This window comes from Sebastes fasciatus, chromosome 12, assembly GCF_043250625.1.
Source record: "Sebastes fasciatus isolate fSebFas1 chromosome 12, fSebFas1.pri, whole genome shotgun sequence".
In the NCBI taxonomy this organism is placed as follows: Eukaryota; Metazoa; Chordata; class Actinopteri; order Perciformes; family Sebastidae; genus Sebastes; species Sebastes fasciatus.
This window is the reverse complement of record NC_133806.1, coordinates 29,244,051-29,266,752: the sequence shown is the minus strand read 5'-3', so window position 1 is coordinate 29,266,752 and position 22,702 is coordinate 29,244,051. Positions and strand designations below refer to the sequence as shown.

General features: G+C 42.1%; 1 protein-coding gene across 7 annotated transcripts in view; it reads right to left on the bottom strand.

Annotated features, from left to right (window-relative positions):
• Positions 1-22,702, bottom strand: part of oxr1a (oxidation resistance 1a) — a 186,959-nt gene that overhangs the window by 66,690 nt on the left and 97,567 nt on the right. Inside the window, exon 1 of one of the 7 annotated variants that reach the window (XM_074654605.1) lies at positions 14,946-15,461. The exons of 4 other annotated variants lie outside the window; for them this stretch is intronic. In XM_074654605.1, the coding sequence (XP_074510706.1) occupies positions 14,946-15,117 (172 nt within the window). In that variant the 5' untranslated portion in view covers positions 15,118-15,461. Of the gene's footprint in view, positions 1-14,945; positions 15,462-22,702 lie in introns of those variants that run through there. 2 more of the 7 variants (XM_074654609.1, XM_074654608.1) reach the window with 2 other exon arrangements.

Here is a 22,702-nt window from a genome sequence, read left to right as displayed (position 1 = left end):
AGCTGCCAAGGAGGGAATGCAAAGAATCCGAATGATTTTCGAGCTAAATGCAAATGCTGCTGTATTGGACTCTGAAGACGTGCTGTGTTCTGTACCGGCGCAATCTGTTGGGTATGAATCATGGCTGCTAAATATATAGCTCCCCTCACTTTGTACACAGACATGACAAACTGAAGCGGGCAGGGAATAGGGGAGTCAACAGCTATCTGACTAACATTCCCTCATGGTCTGATAGAATACACAAGCAGCCAATTTCCCTCCGCTCCCTTGTTTTCCCTGCCTGTTGGCTATACAGCCCTCCCCAGATGTTATTTTTAGAAAAAACCCTCAACAGTAGGGGAGGCAAGAGCTCTGCACCACAGCCACACTGAACAGGTGCTGCGCAGGACTACTTAGAGAGCTGGAGACTTTCTGCAAAAGTTTCTGAGGGAGGGAGGAGGGAGGACGGAGTGGCACCTTGTTGTATACAGGGGTTGGACACAATAGGGATGCATATTTTATCATTTATCAGAATCAAATACGCTAATTTATATCACATACAATATATCCTGTAGTGTGTTTTCTTGCCAGATTTGCTCGCGGCTCACGGAAAAAAGAGATCAGACATACGGCAAAAACTATTGCTGCAGATGGCGAGCTGGCCGCAGAGCTCCACGGCGGTGGAGCCTGCACGCGTGTGTGTCCAGCTGTGTTGCTCTCAAAGCGAATTAAAGAGCAAGCGAGAAAGCAGGCAAATGAATATTCAAAACATTTCAATTCAGAATCAATAAGTCAACTGATCGACTCTTCTGATCGGCCTTTATGGAGACCGCAATCAAACTATTTAGAAGGAATATCGGCCGATAATGATTGGCGGCCGATTGATCGGAGCACCCTTAGGATGAGGAGGTGGGGAGGAGGACAAGGGTCAGAGAGAGGATTTCAAAGCCAGCGATCTCTGCTCCTGATGCTTTGGTCACTTGGTATTGATCCAAATCAAGCAGCTATACACTTGATATAGTAAAAACTCAATTACTTACTGTTTCTTTAAGACACACGAATAGAACATACTTAAAATAAAATTCTGTGAATGCTCTTATCTGGACATGAAGGCCACAGTGTGGGGCTAAGAGGGACAGATGGAGAGTGGCTACTCCTGACTTGAAGTCAAGAGTCTGTGAGAGGAGACGGTGATCAGTCAGTATATGCGGTAGAACGCTTACTCAAACAAAACAGGAGTAAAAAGTGCTGACTATCACACAGTGACAAACTCCGGCTTTAAAGCTAAGCTGGTGGTGCTGTTATCTCGGCACCGAGTCGTTAGGTGGACATGACAACTTTATTACAGCGAAGAGGAGCTGCAAGTTTCACGGGCCTCTTCCTCGTGTGCAAAAGGAAGTCATCTATTATGTATCGCGAGCTACAGTACGTTATCATATACCATAAGCAAATGATTCAGAGAGCCGAGCGGCCGAGTTCACTGATGGTGTGTGTCGAGTCTTGCTGGTGCCAGGGCCTTTGTGTGTGTGTGTGTGTGTGTGTGTGTGTGTGTGTGTGTGTGTGGGGAGGGGGGGGGGTTGCTGTTTGCTGTTTGAGAGCGTAATCTCTCAGACACACACAGTCCTCATTTAATGACAGGTGGAACATGCAACTAGATTATCTTATTTATACGGTCATTGACTCCCAAGAAAAATAAAAAAGAGAATAATATTTTTTAAAGGCTTACTGCTAAAGGAGTGGGGGCCACCTGGATAATGCATACACAAGTTGTACCAGTCTTAAAGAGGACCTATTTTTGTGCTTTTTCTCTTTCCTGTAGTGTGTTATATATATTTTTTTTTTTGCATGTAAAAGGTCTGCAGAGTTACAAAGCCCAAAGTCCACGCCAAAAGGGAGTTCCTCTCCCCCACAGAAACACTGCTCCTGAACTGCCTGAAACGCCTCGCTTGAAGTCCCGCCTTTTCTTTAATAACATGGTGATGTCACCGAGTAACACATTTGTATAATACATAGCAGATGTGTGGTGCCTTCAAATGGGGTCGTGTTTACGAGAAGAGTCCATATGAACTCCCCCCTCTTGTGGTATTCACGACCTCGTAAATGGAAAGTTTCTGTAAGCTTCGAGTTTACGAGGTGTGACGTGTTTGAAATGGCGGAGGCCATTGAAGTTAATTTTTCATTACATAATAAGTGAATAAATTGTAATTTTAGTCATATATTGTTCTTCTTCGTAATTTTATAATATGTCTGAGGAAAATATTGATATTCCCAACGGCCTCATCTTCTTCCTCTGCCACTATGCCTTTGCATTTCCTGCATTATGTTACCCGCTTGCTAGCTCGCTAAATCGTTAGCCTCTGTGGCTTCTAGACGCCGACAGTAACATTAATATTGCCGTTGCTTAGCAGCGGTGCTCTCACGACTTAACCACTTGAACTCCAAGTATATTGTGTACACGACTTCCCATGTTGTAAACACAAGCTCACGAGTTTCATTTGAAGGCACCAATAACATCGGCTAGTTGGTCACGCCCTCAAACAAAGCTAGTTAGAGCGGAGCTGGAGCGGATTCCGAAGAGTTTGGTTTGGTTGACCAATCACAACAGCGGGCCATCTGACCAATCAGAGCAGACTGACTTTTCCGGAGGGGGGAGAAGGAGCTCAAACAGAGCTTTTCAGATAGAGGATGAAAAGAGGTGCTGCAGCACAGGCGGTATGAGAAAAATAAAGCGGTTTTTTTAAACATTAAATCATGTAAACATTCTTGTAGAAACACAAAATACAAGTATGCACCTGAAAACAAGTACAATAGGTCCTCTTTAAATGATCTGATCACATTCAATAAACCTAGGCTGTTTTTCTAAAACCTTTTTAATACTCTGAATGTCTCTAACCTGCAGGAAAGCAATTACACTTATGTAGTCCTCTAATTACTTCCCTTATTGTGAGTTGCTGGATGATAAAGGCAATGTATCATACCAACAACAGCAAATGTCAGCTTTCTTAATCAACACTCCCATTGTCTCAGAAGACTTATGAATACCACTGAATAGAGGAAAAAGTGCCGACAGCACTGTATCAACACAACGGCCATTATTGCTGTGTAACTCCACTATAGTGCTAGCATAAGCTGCAGTCTTCCCATTGTAATGAATATACAGTACATGGGTCTAGTGGAGCTGTCAACTTAAACACAGAGAACACAGTGTGACAGGCAACATCCCTTCGCCAACACTCTCAGTACCACTCGGCTCTATATTACACCGCCAGCCTCCACGGACCAGCCTATACACTACTCAGCTTTTATGGGAAACTTTGCTGAACTGCAGTTTTGTGTGAGTGTGTGTGTGTGTGTGTGTGTGTGTGTGTGTGTGGGCATGTCCGTGCTAGAACAGGAGGCACTGGATCTGCCCTGTCCTCTCATTAACACTCTCCCCATGTCGGCTAATCACACTCCCGTTGTGTCGCTGGTAATGTGGCTAAAATTCTTTACACCGCGAGCTGATTCTCTTTCCCCACTCTCAACATTAAAAAGCCAGACACCGGTCTGTACAAAGCCGTTGTTAATGCCAACACACACACACACACACACACTCGTTTCAATTGATATTCTGACAGCGTGTACATGACTGTTTCCATAGTGACGAACCCGGTGCAGACTTAAAGGGAAAAGGTGGTATTAAAAAATAAGAGTGCTAAACCTGTCTGCATTATGCATGTCATATGAGGACATTGCTCCAAATCATATTGTTCTGAATGAAAATGAGAAGTACTTAAGCTGCCTCACTGCAATCATACTGATATATTAACCATGACCAGCTACTGAGGATGTTAACTTAAGTATTAATTAGCTGGAAGGGCACTCGGAGACTGCAGACCTCCGCCAAGGCCATCTCACATTTTTCATTTGAATCCACTCCAAAATTTAATGTTTCCTGAAAATCAGACCAGTAGTTTTTTTCGTAATCCTGCTGACAAAATAAATAAAAACATAACCTCCTTGGCGGAGGTAACGATAATATGTATTATCAATATGAACGTCCCTACTTAAAACTTGAAGTTTTTAGGCTACATTTGTTCTTAAAGGATCCTGTAGAGGACAGGCACTGTACAAGTATCTGTTATGTATAGTTCTTGTTCATAAGTATAGACCACAAACAATTAGCCGATTAACTGAATAGTCGTTGGCTAGAAAATAATTCAGCACCGGCCACTCTAACCTCAGCTCTCAGCACCGGCACCGCACCAGGCTGCACTGTGATTTGTTTATTTCTCTAATGGGACTTTTCTCTTGTTTTCCCTCCTGGAGGAAAAGTCAGAGGACCACTGAAGTCAGTAGGATTTGTCCACTGGGGGACATCGATGTCTGTACAAAATTTCATGGCAATCCATCCAATAGTTGTTGAGACATTTCAGTCAAGACCAACTGACCTTGCCATCCCTAGAGCTATGCCGCTAGCGTGGCTAAAAGAGGACTTTTGTAGAAAAAACTGTATATATTTCTCAAAATAAGGTATTAAAAAAAGCATTGTTGAAACTCCGGCATCATATTGGCACTAGATTATCTAAACGTTTCAATCGTTACCCAGCCCCACTTTGGGCATTTGAATATTGTAATAGACCTTTTTTCATGATTTTCTGACATTTCACAGACTAAACTAGTCATCTGTTAATAGAATAAACAGGACAGATTAAGGAATTAAGGCAGCAATTGTTGATTGCTGACACCACGATGATAAAACAGTATCCTGCATACCATTAACCACAGTTAGTTTCTCACTACCACACAGGGAAAGCAATTTGATCCACAGTTCATGCAGCAGAAAACAGGAGGTCTTGCTTCAGCTGCAGACCTCCCATTCTCCTCCTCCTCTCTTGCTGTCACATGCATTCAGACCGTGGGCTCGCTAATCACACTGTGATTCCTCCAACCTTTGGCGTTAAGGTTATTGCACTTTGAGCAATACTTCTTTGCAAGTCAAAGTTGGGGGTGGGAGAGTGTGTGTGTGTGTGTGTGTGTGTTTGGGGGGGGCGGGGGTGAAAGGGGACATGATGAATGGTATGCCTGCAGTGTAACTCTGCATTGGCTGGATCGATGGCGATGATACATATACATAATGTACACTTGCTGTAGCTTCCACAGCAACTCTGTGATTCATCTTTACCACGACAGTAATGCAAACGCTGTGTGCCTCAACTGATGCGTGATGATGTGCAAAAGGGCATTAATGACCAGTGTCCATTCATTATTATGATATAATCACCCTTAATTAATGAAATAATCTTTGGATTGCCTCAAGAGAAATCTCATGGTAGAAAGCAGATGGTAGAAAATGGAGCACAGTTGGTACGAGCACACTTGTGTCGTCCAACCTTTGCGATGGAAAAGCGCATCTTTTTATCGGTTTACGTGGCCCTTTTGGAGCCCTGGCTGGCACTGTGCATCTCGGCAGCAACACTAACCTCTCAGGTTACAGCTCCGATCAATAGCAGGAGAAGTGATGAGCTCAGCTATGAGAAACACAAACTCTGCATTATCAGATCTTCTTATTGAGCCAAAAGCAAAGGGTCCAGTGCAGGAGTCAAGATTTGAATACATTTGGCCAAATGCAGGTACAGGGAGTAATACACTGGGGTAATAGTCATATGTTTACATACTGTGTTTTCTGTGTAAATAATAACTCTTGCATTAAATCAGTCACTAACTAAGTACATTAACTTTTTCTGGCAATTTGGGGATAATGGTAAATGCTGATATGAAGTATAACAGGAGCAAAAGAAGTCATAGAGCTATGTCAAACTATTCCTTTAATAATTCTATATATATATCATTAGGGCTGTTAATCGATTACAATATTTAACCGGATTCATTTACAATTAATCACACATTTTTAATCTGTTCAAAATGTACCGTAAAGGGAGATTTGTCAAGTATTTATCAACATGGGAGTGAGCAAATAGGTTTGCTTTATGTATATGTAAGTATATATTTATTATTGGAAATCAATTAACAACACAAAACAATGACAAATATTGTCCAGAAACCCTCAGTTACTGCATTTAGCATCAAAAATATGCTCAAATCATAACATGGCAAACTGCAGCCCAACAGGAAACAACAGCTGTCAGTGAGTCAGTGTGCTGACTTGACTATGACTTGCCCTAAACTGCATGTGATTATCATAAAGTGGGCATGTCTGTAAAGGGGAGACTCGTGGGTACCCATAGAACCCATTTTCATCCACATATCTTGTTGTCAGAGGTCAAGAGACCGCTTCGAAAATGGCCATGCCAATTTTTCCTCGCCAAAACTTACATGATACCAGTATCTTCATTTTAGCTTTAAAGCTGAGCCTGCTACAACCTAAAAATCTCAAGTTGCGTTAATGCCTTAAAGAAATTAGTGGCGTTAAAACAAATTTGCGTTAACACATTAACTTTGACAGCCCTAATATATATACACTTACACTTAAGTACATGATACCGATAATACTTCAGTAAAGGTTTGAAGGCAGGACTTTTCATTGTAATTGAGTACTTCTATATTGCAGTATTGTTACTTATACTTATGTGAAAGATTTAAAAACATCTCCCACTGCTGCATTAAATAAAAGGCAATAAGCAGGGTGAGTAATGTAAAATGCTCCTCAAAGTGCCCCTCCTGTCTAACCACGGTGTGTAATGGCTGAACCGCCGACACCGACAGCTTGTTTCCATTTACCCAGACAGGTCTGCTGAGATCGTGAGGAAAAACAGAAGACAGCGTCTCCTCAAATCCATCTGCATGACTAACTATCACACACGGTGAGACTTGACAACTTGATGAACCGTCTCTCTCCTTAGCAATAAAACAAAACTCATCTTACAAACAGTTTTAGTGCCAAATGTTTATCCTTAACAATACAGCAAGATTAGAAGGAGAGGAGGTAAAAAAGAATAATAACAGCTGGAGGGAAAAAAGAGAAATTTCTCTTACAAGTTCCCTCTCCCTTATAGACTGTGTGGTTGGATAACGCGTTTAAACCACAGGTAAAAACAAACCAGTTAGGAGTGCTTCTTCAAACATTCACAGATAAGGAAGGATGACCGTTGAGCTCATTGAAGGCAAGCCTCCCAGAAAGAGCGCCGGGCTGTGATGCAAATTTTCGAAGTGGCCAAATGGCGGTACTACAACTTCAGTGTCCGTCACATGATGCCATTGGGCCCAAAAATACTTTTTCCAATAGACTTACATTGGGAAAGAGACGTCTGTAACTCAGCAGATCTTTTTTTTTTTTTTTTTAGGTGAATCAACTTCCCAGAACGAACACTTGAATAGCGCTTATTTAAATCATTAGGTCCTAAAAGTTGTAAAATGCACTAATAGCCGAATCCAGAGTTATTTCCCTTCCTCCGTTCATGTGAATGAGCCCCAGATCGAGGGCTGGGAGGCGGAGTTAAAGGAAACGCTACTGCGCCATAAACACATAATTTCAGGCTCACAGTAATGAATATCATCATCATTTTCAAATGTATTTAGGGCTTCTTCAAACAAGAGTTTACAAAATAAGCACCAGATATTGGGTTGCCAACATTGCAATTCAATTTTGAGCCTAATAATACAGCCATCAGCAAAGAAAACTATGATGATTAACCGTGCTCCCAATATAAAATGACCAGTTATTTCTGTAAAACCAAACCTAAATACACTAGAGGAATAGCATGACGCATAACACCAGAAGAACAAGTTACACCCTACAACTTGAAATATGACATATAACCACAGGAGGACTATACAAGAAGTCAATACTTTAGTGTTGTACAGTATAAGGTTTACCAATCATTACAAAACAAATTATTGACACAAACATAATTAAGCCTAATGCTTGATTTAAGTAGTTTAACTACAGTGGGGAGTAATGGTTCTGGTTCTTCTACTTTGGTGCCCTGAGGATACACAGAAAACTCAGCTGACAGGGACAATAGAGAATGGCACCGGTTGTTCTCACAACAATCATCTCATCTACATTTATGCCCTCTGAACACATAACACACACGAGCTAGGCAATCTTGTGTTGCTGAGTAACTTAATGTGAGTTGGTTAATCTTTTATAATCTGTGATCATTGGCAGCCAACATGGTTGGACTAAATGTACTTAGTAGAAGTAGAAATATGATCTCTGGTGGTAAGCCTCTGCTTTACGAACCAGTCTTAGTAGGTGTTACATGTGTCCCAAAAACTCTTGGTTTGAAATGTAACATTTTCCACCACGAGAAATGACATTGCCGGATGTTCCCTGACCTCCTGCTGGAGGGTGACACGATCATCTGTGCACTTGATCAAGTGTCTCTTCATATTGGCATCCCGCTGGTTAGCTCGGAAAGATAGTGAAATCCTCCCAACCTGAATCAACAAAATGAAAGAGCTGCTTTCCCTGCCAGGATAAACAGAGCCACCCTTAGCAGTCCATCAGCTTAAAAAGGCTGAAGAGAAACTATGATAAGGAAGTTTGCAAGCGATAAACACAAACGCAAGCTTCAAAACATCCTTTTGGAAAACTCCAGCTGACGTCACAGCCGTGCTCTTCTTAAAAGGGATAGTTTTTTTTAAGTGGGGTTGTATGAGGTGCTTATCCGTAGTCAGTGCATTACCTACAGTAGATGGCGGTCGGCAAACCCCACGTTTTGGAGAAACAGGCAGGAGTACAAGCACAGGAGCAAACTGCTGTGGACGGGGACGGCAGCAAAACATATTTTAGCCACCTAAAAAAATCAATATCAGTTGAAGTGTACACTATATTTACAATATTTTACAGTTTTACCTTGCCGTCAAGACAGCCGTTTCTGACGGGAAACTTAAGTGGTTATATCCATCTATGTTCTCTACAAAGCCACCAGACTCCATTGACAAAAACAGTCATTTTACCTCGCAGAACACAAGAGTTGCTGGTCTACCGCTGCCTCGATCAGTTAGTTTGTTGTTTGTGACTTCGGTAATATTCGTACTAACCCTTCAAAGCACCAAACTAACTGATCGAGGCAGCGGCAGACCACCTACTCCCGTGTTCTGCGAGGTAAAATTACTGTTTTTGTCAATGGAGTCTGGTGACTTTGAAGAGAGCATAGATAACGGCTTCAGTTCCCCAATGGAAAGGGCTGTCTAGGTAAAGAGATGAAAATATTATAAATATGAGCCTTTCTTTTAGGTAGCTAAAATATGTTTTGCTGCAGCAGTACATTGCTTTGCTTCTGTCTGCTTCTCCAAGCTGGGTGTATGCCGTCATCTATACTGTAAGTAATACACTGACTGTGGATAAGTACCTCATACGACCCCACTTCAAAAAATCCGAACTATCTCTTAAAGTCTATTTCTCTGATGTGTTTAGCAGGGATATTACTAGCACAGGTGTGGAATCCCTGAATAGGAGGGCTGTCTGTTTCCAGAGGCAGGGTTTCTCTTTTCAGCTGGAGTGATGAAGACGCAAAAGATGCAGCTGAATCACTCAGAACAGGTCTTAATTACCTTCCCTTAAACGTCAGCTGTACTCAGCATTTGTGCTCATCATCTGGCCTCTTTGACACATCTGCAGTTGAAAATATCTTTCACTGATCTCCGAGTTGGCAATCACGACATGTCTAGCGCTACGGGCCACATGTCTAACTTAAATCTTTTCAGGCCTATCACCCTGTTATATGTCTTGTCATCTGTCCCAGTCGGTTCTTCTTCCTCGTCAAACAGACCTGGATATGTTGCCAGCAAGCTCAATCTCTCTGTCTCTATCTTCATTTCTAAACTCACCTCCTTTCTCCTCATTAGAGATGCATCATCCCATTAGCGGGACAGACTGTCATCACTTTGGTGACAAACTCCTTGGAGAAAGATACAGTGTCGGTACGGTCATCGATACCGTTGACTCTTGAAACACAGACCAGCTTGTGTGGACAGAGCATCCTTGAAAAGTCAGGCAGCCGTCATTAGTTCAAACTCTGAACACAGAGTTCTCTAAGTGGTGTACAGCGTTGCGGTCCGGTGATCCCGGCGGGACTCCTGCCACTTAAGGAGTGACACGCTGATACAAACTGCTCAAGGACTTTTTGGAAATTAAGGTGATTAAAATCACCTATAACAGTGCTGAGAGCATCAGCAGATTGCACTTTCTGAATCACCCCGATAATTGCAGCAGAGTTGGTGTGAGCCTTAGGGTGAACGTGAACAGTGACAAATAAGTGAGCACCCTGGGGGACAGCGAGAGAACTTAGAGATGCAGAGAGGAGTTCAATGTCAGGAGGACAAACCTGCTCTTGCACCGAGGTGCTGGTGAATCATCTGCTATTAATATATGGGCACACAATCTGTTTATGTGAGATTATGGCCACTTCCCTCTAACAGTATGTCCAGATTTAAAGCTGCAGTGGGTAGACATGGAGCAAATATGATTCAAAAAAGTTATTTTTATAAAACAGTCACTATATCCTGACAGTAGTGCATGAGACAGGTAATCTGAAAAAAATAAAAATCATGTGCCTCTGTGTCCTCTGGTGTTTAATATAGATTAAATTGGAAGATTTGGTTATAAAGAAAGAAGAAATTCATATTAAAGTGCGCTCTCAAAAAAGTCTTCCCTCTCCATTTAGAATTTTTTTTTTTCCAATCAAATATCATATTCAGTCATAGTCATCATACATTTGTCTATCCCCTGTGAAAACAACCACCTTTCAGAATATCTCGTCTTTCTGGTTTCTTCACAGACATCAGTAATCGAATCAGACGAGAAGCATACTGTACACATTACTGTATCTGTTCAACCAGTGTCATCCAGGGGAGAGTCACAAGATGCTGATTACAGCTGAGACAGGACGATCTGCAGGAGCACGCTGTGCTGCTGTAACATGCTTTTCAATGCCTGTAGGTGTGGCAGTTCTGTGTCTACAGTAGATACCTTAGATCCTGCTGTTAATCTCTCTATTGTGTCTATATTTTTGCCTCCTCGCAGGTAAGCCTGCAGGAGTTTGCAGTCAGTCTTTAACTGCATTTCCCAGCTAAACCACTATCTAAGATAGCTGTGTGATGTTAATAGTGACATAGAAGAAACAACAGCTTTCACATTACAGTTCTGCATGTCAGAATTCACTTGTCCAAGCAGCTGAAAGCAAAACGGCATCTCTACTTCTCTCTTTTCTACCCATCTGCCCTACGACGAGACAGAGCGACAACTTTCCCGCTGACAACCCTCGTGAACTCAAGACTTTGACACGCATTCACGATAAACCTGCAAAAGCTCAGTGCTGTTCCCACGGTGAAACCCCCTCCCTCACAGAGTTTTCAGCTTCATGCAAACTTTAAAGAAGCTTGCTTGAGGTAATTAGCCACAGTTTATGATACTCTGATGCTACAAATGGATCCGTCCATTAAAAAAAGCCATGGAAAGTGCTGGTGACCACGAGTTCACAAGCAAATACTTCTTTGTATTCAGCAGATGGAGCTGGCTCAGGTGTCATAATAAAGGTACAGTGTGTAACATTTCGGGGGATCTACTGTATAGTGTGCTGCAGGCTTGAGTCCTAAAACCCGGAAATGAGCATTTTAGCACTTCCGATTCGCTCGTTTGGAAGTCAATGGGTTCTTTGAATGGGTTTTTAGTTGGATGCCTGAAATAAGGTCTGTGGTTAAGTCTTGAAAAAGGCGGTTGCTAAAAAGTGTCTGTCTCGCGACCTCCACCCAAACGGTCAAACTAGCCAGCGCTGATCAAATATGAATCAGTATTCTGTTACTGTAATGCCTATTTCTTGCCTCAAATGTTTTCAGAAAATCATCTTGTAGTGTACTATTCAGCTTTAAAATTAGAAAGTTTGTGACCCGGCAGCCATGTTGAGATCAGTTTAAGAAATACCAAGCACCGCCCACCAGCCAGAGCACAGCCAATAGGAATGCTCTCTCTCTCTGAAATGACCTGTGATTGGCCGAAGTCTCCCATCACGGGCTTTTTAAGATTTTTTAAAGCCTGAAAACAGAGCAATGAGGAGGTGCAGAAGTCTAGTTATCTCTCAGAACACTTGAATTACAATATGCTGAAAGGTTATTATGGAATTTTTGCCCAATGACGCCAAAACTATTCTGCCTACTGCAGGTTTAAGAGTGGGCAGTGCTACTTGGCCCTACTTGTCAAACAGTGCAGTGCTCGCGCCCATGCTTCGCTCACTACCTCGGCGCCCAAACTCGTCTCTAACACCACGTCCACTACCTGACTCCACGTCTAGTTAGTCTCATTCTTTCCCCCTGAGCAGGGCAGTAGCCTGCAGACACAATCCGCCCCCGTGGTCCAATCTGCTGCTGGAAGAGAGAGGCACGGGGACTGCTAATGAACCTGACTGCCATCCGTGGCGTTTCAAGAGCAGCAGAGCATGCATCTGATTAATCTTTGTCCTAATTAGATCGAACAATTAACCTGCCTGCCACCCAGCTCTGGAGCCTGATGACTCTGCATGAGCTGCAAACCCCCCGTACATTACACCAGAGCGGGGGTGAGTGTCCCTCACACTGCAACTTTCTGTGTTTTCAGAACAACCAATTAATGCTAACTAATAGCGTGTGATATTTCGACGGACCGTGTGGCCGAGAGCTCAGATCCCTTTCTGCTTTTCATTTCAACGGCGCCACATTTCTCAGCTTTTAATTCAAAGTCAGAGAAGACACTGATGGGTTTCATAATAAATTATGTGCGGGAGGCAAAGCAGAAAGGGGGAAAGAAAAATCCAATCTTCATTAACATGGAGATACTCCCCGATGTGAAAAGCCTTGAGGACATGCTTGTTCACTCACTGACTGGATGCTTTAAGCATGCACTGCCTGCTGAACTGAAATATTTGAAATGCCTCAGTGGTCACAGGCGGTGTGTCCTCACAACAGGACAACTGGACAGGCAGAGTGCAACCAACATGGAGGACGTGAACTTAGCTGACTTGTTGAGTTCACATCAGTTCAGAAATAGAAAATCAGGCAGGGAAGCCATCATGGGGACCAAGCCCTCAGGAAGAGCGCCGGTCGTCGATCTCGAATTTTGTAGTGTCCAGACGGCGGTACTGCAACTTCCGTGTCAGTCACGTGATGCATAGGGCCCAAAAATACTTTTTCCCATAGACTTACATTCGGAAAGAGACGTCTGTAACTCAGGGGATAATCTTTTTTGAGGTGAATCAACTTCCCAGTACGAACACCTAAATAGCCCTAATTTAAAAAATTAAGTTTTTTAAGTTGTAAAACGCACTAATAGCTGAATCCAGAGTTATTTCTCTTCCTCCGTTCATGTGAGAGAGACCCAGACCAAGGCTGGAGCGCAAGCCGTGACGACGGCTTGACGTTGGACCACGTGACCAAGTCATGTGACTGAGCGGACGCTACTCCGCCAATCATCTCGGACGCTACTCCGCCAAGATCCGGGTACTTTTCCAGACGGAAGTCGAGCCATTTAGGCTTCATGCGCCACTGAGCAACTCTCACAGGAATGAACGGGGCCCCGCCTCCAACGCTGTATCCAGCTCTTTTAAAGGTCCCATATCATGCTCAATTTCAGGTTCATACTTGTATTTTGTGTTTCTACTAGAACATGTTTACATGCTGTAATGTTCAAAAAACACTTTATTTTCCTCATACTGTCAGCCTGAATATGCCTGTATTTACCCTCGGTCTGAAAAGCTCTGTTTTAGCGCATTTCGACGGAATTGCGACGAAATTGCAACAGAATTACGCTGCCTGGCAACAGCTTGGGTCCATGTTTACTTCCTGTCAGCTGATGACATTCACATACACTGCAACCGGAAATAAACTGGAACACATTCAGAATGTTTACGTTTAAATCTGTGTAAAGTGTCTAAAAATTGTATATTCGTGACATCACAAATGGACAGAAATCCTGACAGCTTGTTTCAAATGCAGAGTTTCTGAATACGGGCTGTGTATATTTCCCTGTGGATTGAGCGTTTCGATACTTTCACAGTATTTATAAAGGACTTAAGCCTGCTTTATAATAAAAAAACATGAAAATTTCACTTTTTTGTATAATATGGGTCCTTTAAAACATCTATGACGGGGACCCTCTGTCCAATAACACGCTGTACAGGAAGTCTTCCTTTATGTGTGCAACAGCAAGTGTTGCATAACATAATTTGTGACCCCATGTTCAGACTATTGCACATTCAGAAACGGAAACAAATGAATCTTAAGTTTTATGTAATGTACAATTAATGAAACGGGTATTAACAGACAAGGGCTCCATATAGTCTATGGATTCATCAGCTTGGAGCTTTAGTTCAGCAATAAAGGTATAAGGACACCTTCTATCTATCTCTACTGTTGTCATTTACATACTTGCATACTTGCAGTATGACTGTTTCACACCACAGACACAAATAACGTCAAATCAAACGTTCCCATTTCAGCTGACAGCACTGCTACTGACAGCAGCAGCAGCAGGGTGTGTTTTTGTTTGAGAGTTGCAAACCGTTCAACATCTTTTAATGTTACTACGTCCTATGGTGTCATATGTATAATCTTTGTCTACTTATTCTGGTGAATGCAGTTTGATTTAATAACACAGGCCAGCTGTACTTCAATAAACTCAACTTTTGCATGAATGCTGGTCACAGTAGTCAATGTTCAGCGGGTTTGAGTGACAGGACTGCGGAAATAACTCCGTACTGGTAGACTAGAAGTTGAGATAGTATTGGAATAAGCAACACTTAGTTACTTAGTTGATAAAACATCGCCGAATTAAAGGCCGGCATCTAATGTTTATTTCTACATCCTAACATCTGTCCTACCGATAAGGGAAGTATCCAAGAGACGAGGAGACGTTAAACTGAACGGTTTCTAAAAGGGGTTTGGCACTGAGCCCTGGAGGAAAGCATGAAGCAATGTTTGTTTTCTCTGTAAAGTTGGCGGAGTCTCCTGTAGTCTCCTGATCATTTAACGGTTTTAAATGTTGGACTAACCTGTTCTGGAGTAGTCGGTGTGACGGTGGTGTGTTGTTTTAGCGGGGTGCTGTTGAACCTGGACAGTGTCATGTCCAGGTTCGGGTCCAGGTCCAGGCCACAGTCTCTGAGAGATCGCGTCCCTGACAACTCTGACAGCGCCGCTGCCCGTAAACGAGTAGATGTAGTCCATAAGGCTAACGTTACCCTGCTAGGTTAGCTAGAAACTAAGTTTTCAAAGTGTTATAAAGCCCGCTGTCATTGCTCAACCCGCCGTGTTGGTAAAGAGTCACCAGCTCAGAGAGATGGTGTTGTGTTGGTGAGAAGAGCCTCGAACACTCTACACATTCCTCAACAGGAACTATTTCAAATCCGCCAACAGGCGCTAACTCTGGTTTTGTTGCCCTGCTCTGTGGTGTGAGCTCGACTAGCTGTGCACCGCAGCTCAGCTCAGTGTGTCCACACACTCCGTTTACACCACAACACTCTACTTCACTCTGCTTCACCCTACTTCACCCTACTACTACTGCCCTATTGGCCTACATCTACCCAGCTGCTGACACATGGAGGTTTATGTCAAACTCAAAAAGTCTCCACAAATTACTTCATACCACATATTTTCTTTAAAATGTTTAAAATATTTATAACAAATGTCTTAAATTAGAAAATCAAATTAAATATATAATTATCACATAAACACAGAATTATGCATAGAAAGATAGATAGAAATATATAGATGTATATGTATACATCCACATACGTATACGTATATATACATACGTGTATGTATGTATATACTGTATGTAAATTGTATATATGTATGTGTGTGTACATATATACTGTACATATGTATGTATATAAACATGTATATACATATGTGTGTATATACGTATATATGTGTAAATACATATATATGTGTATATATGTGTGTATATATAGATATAGTGTAGATATAGATGTATACATGTACATATATACATACAGTATATACAGTATGTGTATGTGTATATGTACACACATATATGTACGTATATATACACACGTGTATGTACATATATACGTATATATGTATATATGTGTGTATATATACATATATACACATACAGTACATGTATATATACATATACAGTATGCACACACATATACTGTATTTATATACACAGATATATATATATATATATATATATATATATATACATGTATATGTATATATACGTGTGTATATATACATATATATGTGTGTATACAGTTATTTTCCACCCTGTTAGTAGTTAGTTAGTTAGTAGTAGTAGTAGTAGGGACTTCAATTCCATTGAGACCATTTTCAGGAAGTGACATCATTTTTGGGGAGGGAACACAAAAGAGTAAAGTAGGGTGAGCATAAACTTTCACTTTTGTCTTATGTTAATCTTATTGTTGAACGCTTAAAGTTGTGTTTATGTATAGAAGGGTAGCTAACTGCTGTAACTCTGGATCCCTCGCAGAGCTATTGTAGACTTAGATCATATAAACCAGTATATTATTATATAAACCAGTCCACCCATAAGGATTATTATTTGAATGCCTGAGATTTGACGATAAGTTTTCCTGACAGTTTAACATGTCAATATTCTTCTTATATAATGTAAAAAAACATGAAAAATCCATCTTTTTCAAAAGTTATGAGCGCAAAATGTTGCTGCATAACAGGAATGACCCGGTACCCATAGGCTGTTTGATTCAATGCCGAAGAACCAAAAGTGAAAATATTTTGGTTTAGCAAAGACCGAATTAGTGAGACTACCTCTACTGCCAAGGATCTCAGTTTATAAGAGAAACCTTTCAGTAAATCCAAGAAAAAGAAAAATGAATCAGGAGTTTTTCATTCTAAAATATACACATCTCCTTATAAACATTTGGAAGGCAACATTTTGAATTGACAATAAGGTTTTACTTTCTTATTCTTTGTTTATTAATTGACTAATTCTGTGGCTATTTCTATAGGCCTACGTTTAATTTGAAATTAATTATGAGTTTTCCGATTCTAAAGGTTATTATAATTCAGATCATGGGTATGAAAATGAACTTCAAAAATTCTTTACATATAAACTAATTAATAAATGCATTAAAAACCCAGCTCAGGCCGCAACATTTTCCAGACTGTTGCTAGGGTATTTCATAGCCATCAAGTGTGGGGCTTTATGGCACCCAAGAGGAATGACATCCATCTGACTCCCACCATAATAACATCCTAATAAATTGAGACTTCCCCATCCGGAGCCAAAGCACACTTCTGCGCCCCTTTGTGACTCAAAAGGGCATAGTGAGAAAACTCTGAGACCTGTGACATGTGATGCGGCTGCTCGTCTAGTGAGAGATCAAACGGAGATGGCATTTGTAAATGAATGTGGGAAAAGTGAAAAACCAACGGACCAGAACCGGGTGTAATAATTGGGCAGCAGACTCAGGTAGTGAACTGAAAAGACTGTGATGCATTATTCATCTGATGGGCAGCTCCACTTGTGAGACAGGAGTCAGGAGCGTAAATAAATCCAGTAATGTTTCAGCTGAATTAGAGAAGTGATCAAAATAGGGGGGGGGGGGGACATGGTTTACATTTGATCACACATTCACATCAGAAATAGGCAAAGTGGGGATGCATTTCTTTTCAAGCTGACAGGGGAAGTACCTGTGTTTCCTTCCTGCTGTCTGCTGAGGTTGAAACAGCTGTTGTGATTGAGTACATTGAACCAATTTGAGCCTGAGTCAGGGCTTTATTCAATACTGAATGTGCTCCATCTGCTGGTTTCACTGGGTAGTGCATGCTTCAGTGTCCTCCCTCAGTGAAAATAGTGTAGGTGAAGAGAGCAGCAGCAATCAAATCCTTTGCAAAAATATAAATATATTTAAATGTGTTAAATTAACTTATTCTGTTTTTTTTTATTAAGTAAGGATGGCTGCTCCTCCCCAACTTCTTATTCACGCCTAAAATCTGCTTTTGTGTACCCTGAATGCAACTTTAGTCTTGTACAAATGAGTAGGGCGACTATTTTCATAATCGATTCATCTGTTGGTAGCCTGTATTTTATTGATTATTCAAGAAATAGTTAATAAATCAGCCTACTAAATGTCAGAAAAAATAGGAATAACCCACAGTCCAAAACCCAAAGATAATTAATTATCATAATTAAGTGATATGAAAAAAGAAGCAAATTCTTACTTTTGAGAAGCTGGAATCAGTGAATGCTTGGAATTCTCCTTAATCAATGACTTAAATGATGGATCGATTATCAAAATCATCGCGATGTCAAGATTAATATTTAAGAAGAACCCTGTTCTGAACTGCCTGAAACGCCTTGATTGAAGTCCCGCCTTTTCTTCTGTAACGTTGTGATGTCACCAAGTAACCCATTTGTATACCTGCTTAGCGGCTAGTTCAGCACCCCCTCAAACAAAGCTAGTTAGAGCGGAGCTGGAGCAGAGAGCGAAGAGTTTGGTTCAGTTGACCTATCACAACAGAGTGGGTGGCTACTTTCATTATTAATTCATCTGTTGATAGCCTATATATTATTGATTATTCAAGAAATAGTTAATAAATTTGTCTACTAATGACTTGAATGATGGATCAATTATCAAAATTAGCACTTCAGCTGTGTTGGAATTCTGTAGGAAAACCCACCGATTCAAATCATTTTCATCTACATTTGGAATTTTGAAGATGAGTTTTGGAACTGTGAAACTTTAATTTGAAACCTATTTGCACATAACCTGCAGCATGTAAACCAGTCAAACTAGTCTTATGTGGCTAGAGCACTATGCATGTATGTAAAATATCTTCAAATTTGTTCTCTTGATTTTAACTGACATTTCAAAGACAATTGTCAACAACTCTGACACTGATGTACGAGACCCCTTGATGGACTTGCAGTCAGGGGATTTTACTTGGCCCTCTGTTCCTCTCTGACCTTGCACAGGGCCCTTCTGGTCCACTTGGCACTTGGACAGTGTATTTAGACAGGTCTCAGACTGGCCCAGTGCCACCCCACAGGGCCTTGTAGCTGCGTGATATACTGTGTTGTTGTACAGCTGCCCAGAGCGGCCATCAAATCATCCATAACATCCTCAGAGGGAGGCTGACTAGCTTCCTCGTCTCTCTCTCTGCGTTTCAACCTCATAGGTTGACAGATATACTTTCCAGCAGCGCAGACCCAAACATAAAGCTGAATCTAGTTATGAAAGCCCATATCCTCAGAGAAGTCCTTCGCTCTCTAATTAAGCTTTAGTGTGACCAAAGAGGGAAAATGAAAGAATTCCCTCTGTGCTCATCCAACAACATGAGCCTCATTGCATGGAAATTATGCAACACTTTGTTCTACTTAAGGTAGCATGCTTGATGTATTGTCCGTTTTCTGTATTTTATAGGCGATTAAAGAGACTTTGGAACCAATTAGTTAACTGACATCCATTGTGGTGTTCTGATATTTTGCAAATTGCCCTTCTTGTTTGTGGCTTATAGGTCATTAAACTTCCTCTGAGTAGGAGTATTTACACCATCCTTTAATCTGAGCATGTTTGCAGTGCATGCACAATTTATAACACCACCTTTCTGTTTTCGTTCATTTTCTAATATGATCAGATGAGCACTTGCGCAGTGATGTACCAGTAGAGGGAATCGCTCCGTTTAATGACTGTAAAGTGGAGGAGTCTCGTTATACAAGAAGCCATATAAAAACCTCCTGGTGTCAGCAGCTGCCAGCGAGAGCCCTGAGAGGGTCTTGTGTGTGAGGCTTTGTCATCGTCTGAGAGCGGGTGCACTGGGGAGCGAGTGTTAATCTCAGCAGTTTCCCATTGAGAGCCAGGTAGGCCGCAGCCTAATCCCGAGGAGAGGAAAGCTTTCATTACGGAACAACAAACACGAAGACCGCTGGGGAGCTGCCGCTTTGCCACTGTCAACGGATGGACGGACTACACAAACGGGGTTACATAAGCAGAGCTGCAGCACCAGTATGTGTGCACCGGAACGGCTGTATTAGCATGTGCACACACACACACACAAACGTACACATTTCCCGTTTACAGTTGAAATCACTATAGGGGAGTTCACTCATGCGACGCAAACGCACCTGCTGGCAAACACAAACAAGCCTTTCAGTGTGTGGTAATTGGGACAGCTCATTGAGATATGTAAGGCGAAAGAGATGGGCTTGATAGTTTTCTCAGAAGTGGCGGATCTCGCATGGCATTTCTTGGGAGTGTAAATACAGCATTGTCCTGCGTTTCACGAGCGTTCTGCTCCATTATCCCGCAGCCTGTACAAGAGGCGTAAACAAGATGACGACCAATAAAAGACAGTTAGCTGCTGCCGGAGGAATCCGGCTGAGGGATCCAGACAATGGCGGCAATCACAGGTGTTTAACAGCCCTTGTCAGAAAATCCCAACCTCTCCGAGGCTCTCTCATCGGGGAAGTGAAGCTTCGCCTCTCAAAAGCTGTCAACGCTACAACAAATGAACGTGTTTTTTTCACTCTACCGGCAGGGCCCAAATATTCATAAGAGGGAACACATGAATCAAATGTTGTGCGGCGCCTGTTAAGACAGTGACAAAGCCGAGCTGAATCACCAGATCATCTGGAGGAACCGGGCCGTTTCATTACTCAACATTGTGGTTGCGTAACTGTGACTGCTGTCACTCACATGTTGTTTATCAGTTTTCTATATTTTGCATGAACACTGTACATATCTGAGCGGTAAACATCTATCTTGCCGACCAAACACCCCCAGAGAAGTCACAGGTTAATCGCAGGCTAACACACAAAAGAGAGCTAAAAATATCCACACTCACGAAACACGGGCGAGTTAGACTTTCACCTGATCTTTGGACTTTGGGAAGAAATGTGATCAGATGGGGGAAACCAAAGCACACTTGGGAACAACAGGGCGTCCTCATGGTCTAGTGAAAAGAAAGAGTTACATGACATAAATGTCATCAAACCATCTCCACGACAACTGAGTAACTCCATCCACTGTGGAAGGGTAAAAGCTTTAACCTTGTGTAGACATTTGCTTTGACAAGCTGCTGTTTGTAAGGACAAGAATGAACTTTCAGGCCGAAAGTGTTTGAGTGATGTGAAAAATCGGCCTTTAAGTGGACCATCAAGGAGACATACAGTTATACAGACCACCACTGGCCTTGGCCTGTACATCAGAACATGAGAGAGGGAGTTGAAGTGACCAATCACTTCCAAGGCAGCGTCCCATCCCCAACTGCTACCAAAAAGGTGCTTCTAACGCTACAGGGTCATGGATATTGTGTCCAAAGCTCAAGACTCGCAAATGGAACTATAGCTTCCACAGGAACTACTCACAACAGTACTGAAACATCCACTACAATATTATCCTGCCATGAGAAAAAAATAAGACTCAAACAAAAAACATAATCACATCAGAGACACTCCTAATTTTAGAAGATAAGCCGCTTGTCACAGTCAATTTTGCTCTTTTATGCATCTGGGTTTTCCCCTCTAACTAATTCAGGAAGCCCTGGCCAAGAGTTTTTCTTCATTTTTTTTTAAAGAGGACCTATTATAGTTATTTTCAGGTGCATACTTATTGTGGTGTAGTTTGGGTTTCTACTAGAAAATGTTTACATTATTTCATGTTCAAAAAACACGTTACTTTTCTCATTTCTCACTGTGCTGCAACACCTCTTTTCACCCTCTGTCTAAATTGCTCTGTTTGAGCTCCGAAAAGCTCAGTCTGCTCTGATTGGTCAGCTGGCCCACTCTGTTGTGATTGGTCAACCAAACCAAACTCTTCAGACTCCGCTCCAGCTCCGCTCTAACTAGCTTTGTTTGAGGCCGTGCCAAACTAGCCGCTAGTCAGGTTTTGTGCAAATGTGCTACCTGGTGACATCACCGCGTTACAGCAGAAAAGGCGGGACTTCAAGCGAAGCGTTTCAGGCAATTCAGGGGTAGTGTTTCTGTGGAGGAGAGTAACTCCCTTTGGCATGGACTTTGGGCTTTTGCAGACTTTTTACATGCACAAAAACACTATATAACACACTAAAGTAAACGGTAGGAGGCACAAAATATATTTGCGACCAAAGGAGCCAAATGAATCATCTAAAAAGTGGATCTTTTGTTGCTATGAGAGCTTTATGTAAAGTGAAATAAATACCAAAAGAGCTCGCTGGATGAAAAAGTCTCCAGTTAGTAAATGATGCCAGAGTGTGGAAATGAGCCTCTGTATTCTATCTAAATGCCTTCATGTTAAGTCTCTGCAAAGAGACAGAAAACAAGGAGGTGATGGCTGAGGTGTTGCTGCGCCATCCAGTCTGACTCTGACCCGCCGCCGAGACAATTCAACCCACTGTTATTGCCTGGGCTTCTCTCTCAGGACAGCTCTACAGGGTGGCTGGTTGTGATCGATGACCGGTGGCGTCAGAGCGGGCTATCTTTCCCCGCTACTTCCACTGCCCCCGCTCACGGTCATCTATCCTCCGTGGGTGTCTGCGCTGTCTGAGGCCGCCCCGAGAGGCTGGGTGGCCCCCCGACGACTGATGACCACTGGCTTAGTGGGAAGAACACATCCGTCTGCTGAGCTCCTTAAATCTTTTCACCTTCCTCTTCTTCTTCCTTTATGAATGCATCTCATTTTACTCCCTAGCAAGTGGGCCGTTAATGTCAAGGTACAGAAGAAGAGAGGAAGAGGGCAGGCGGGAGGAAAAACACGGCGGTGGTGGATGAGAAAGAGAGAGAGGGTGAGGGAGGAAGGGAAGAGGAAGGGACATGCATCAGACA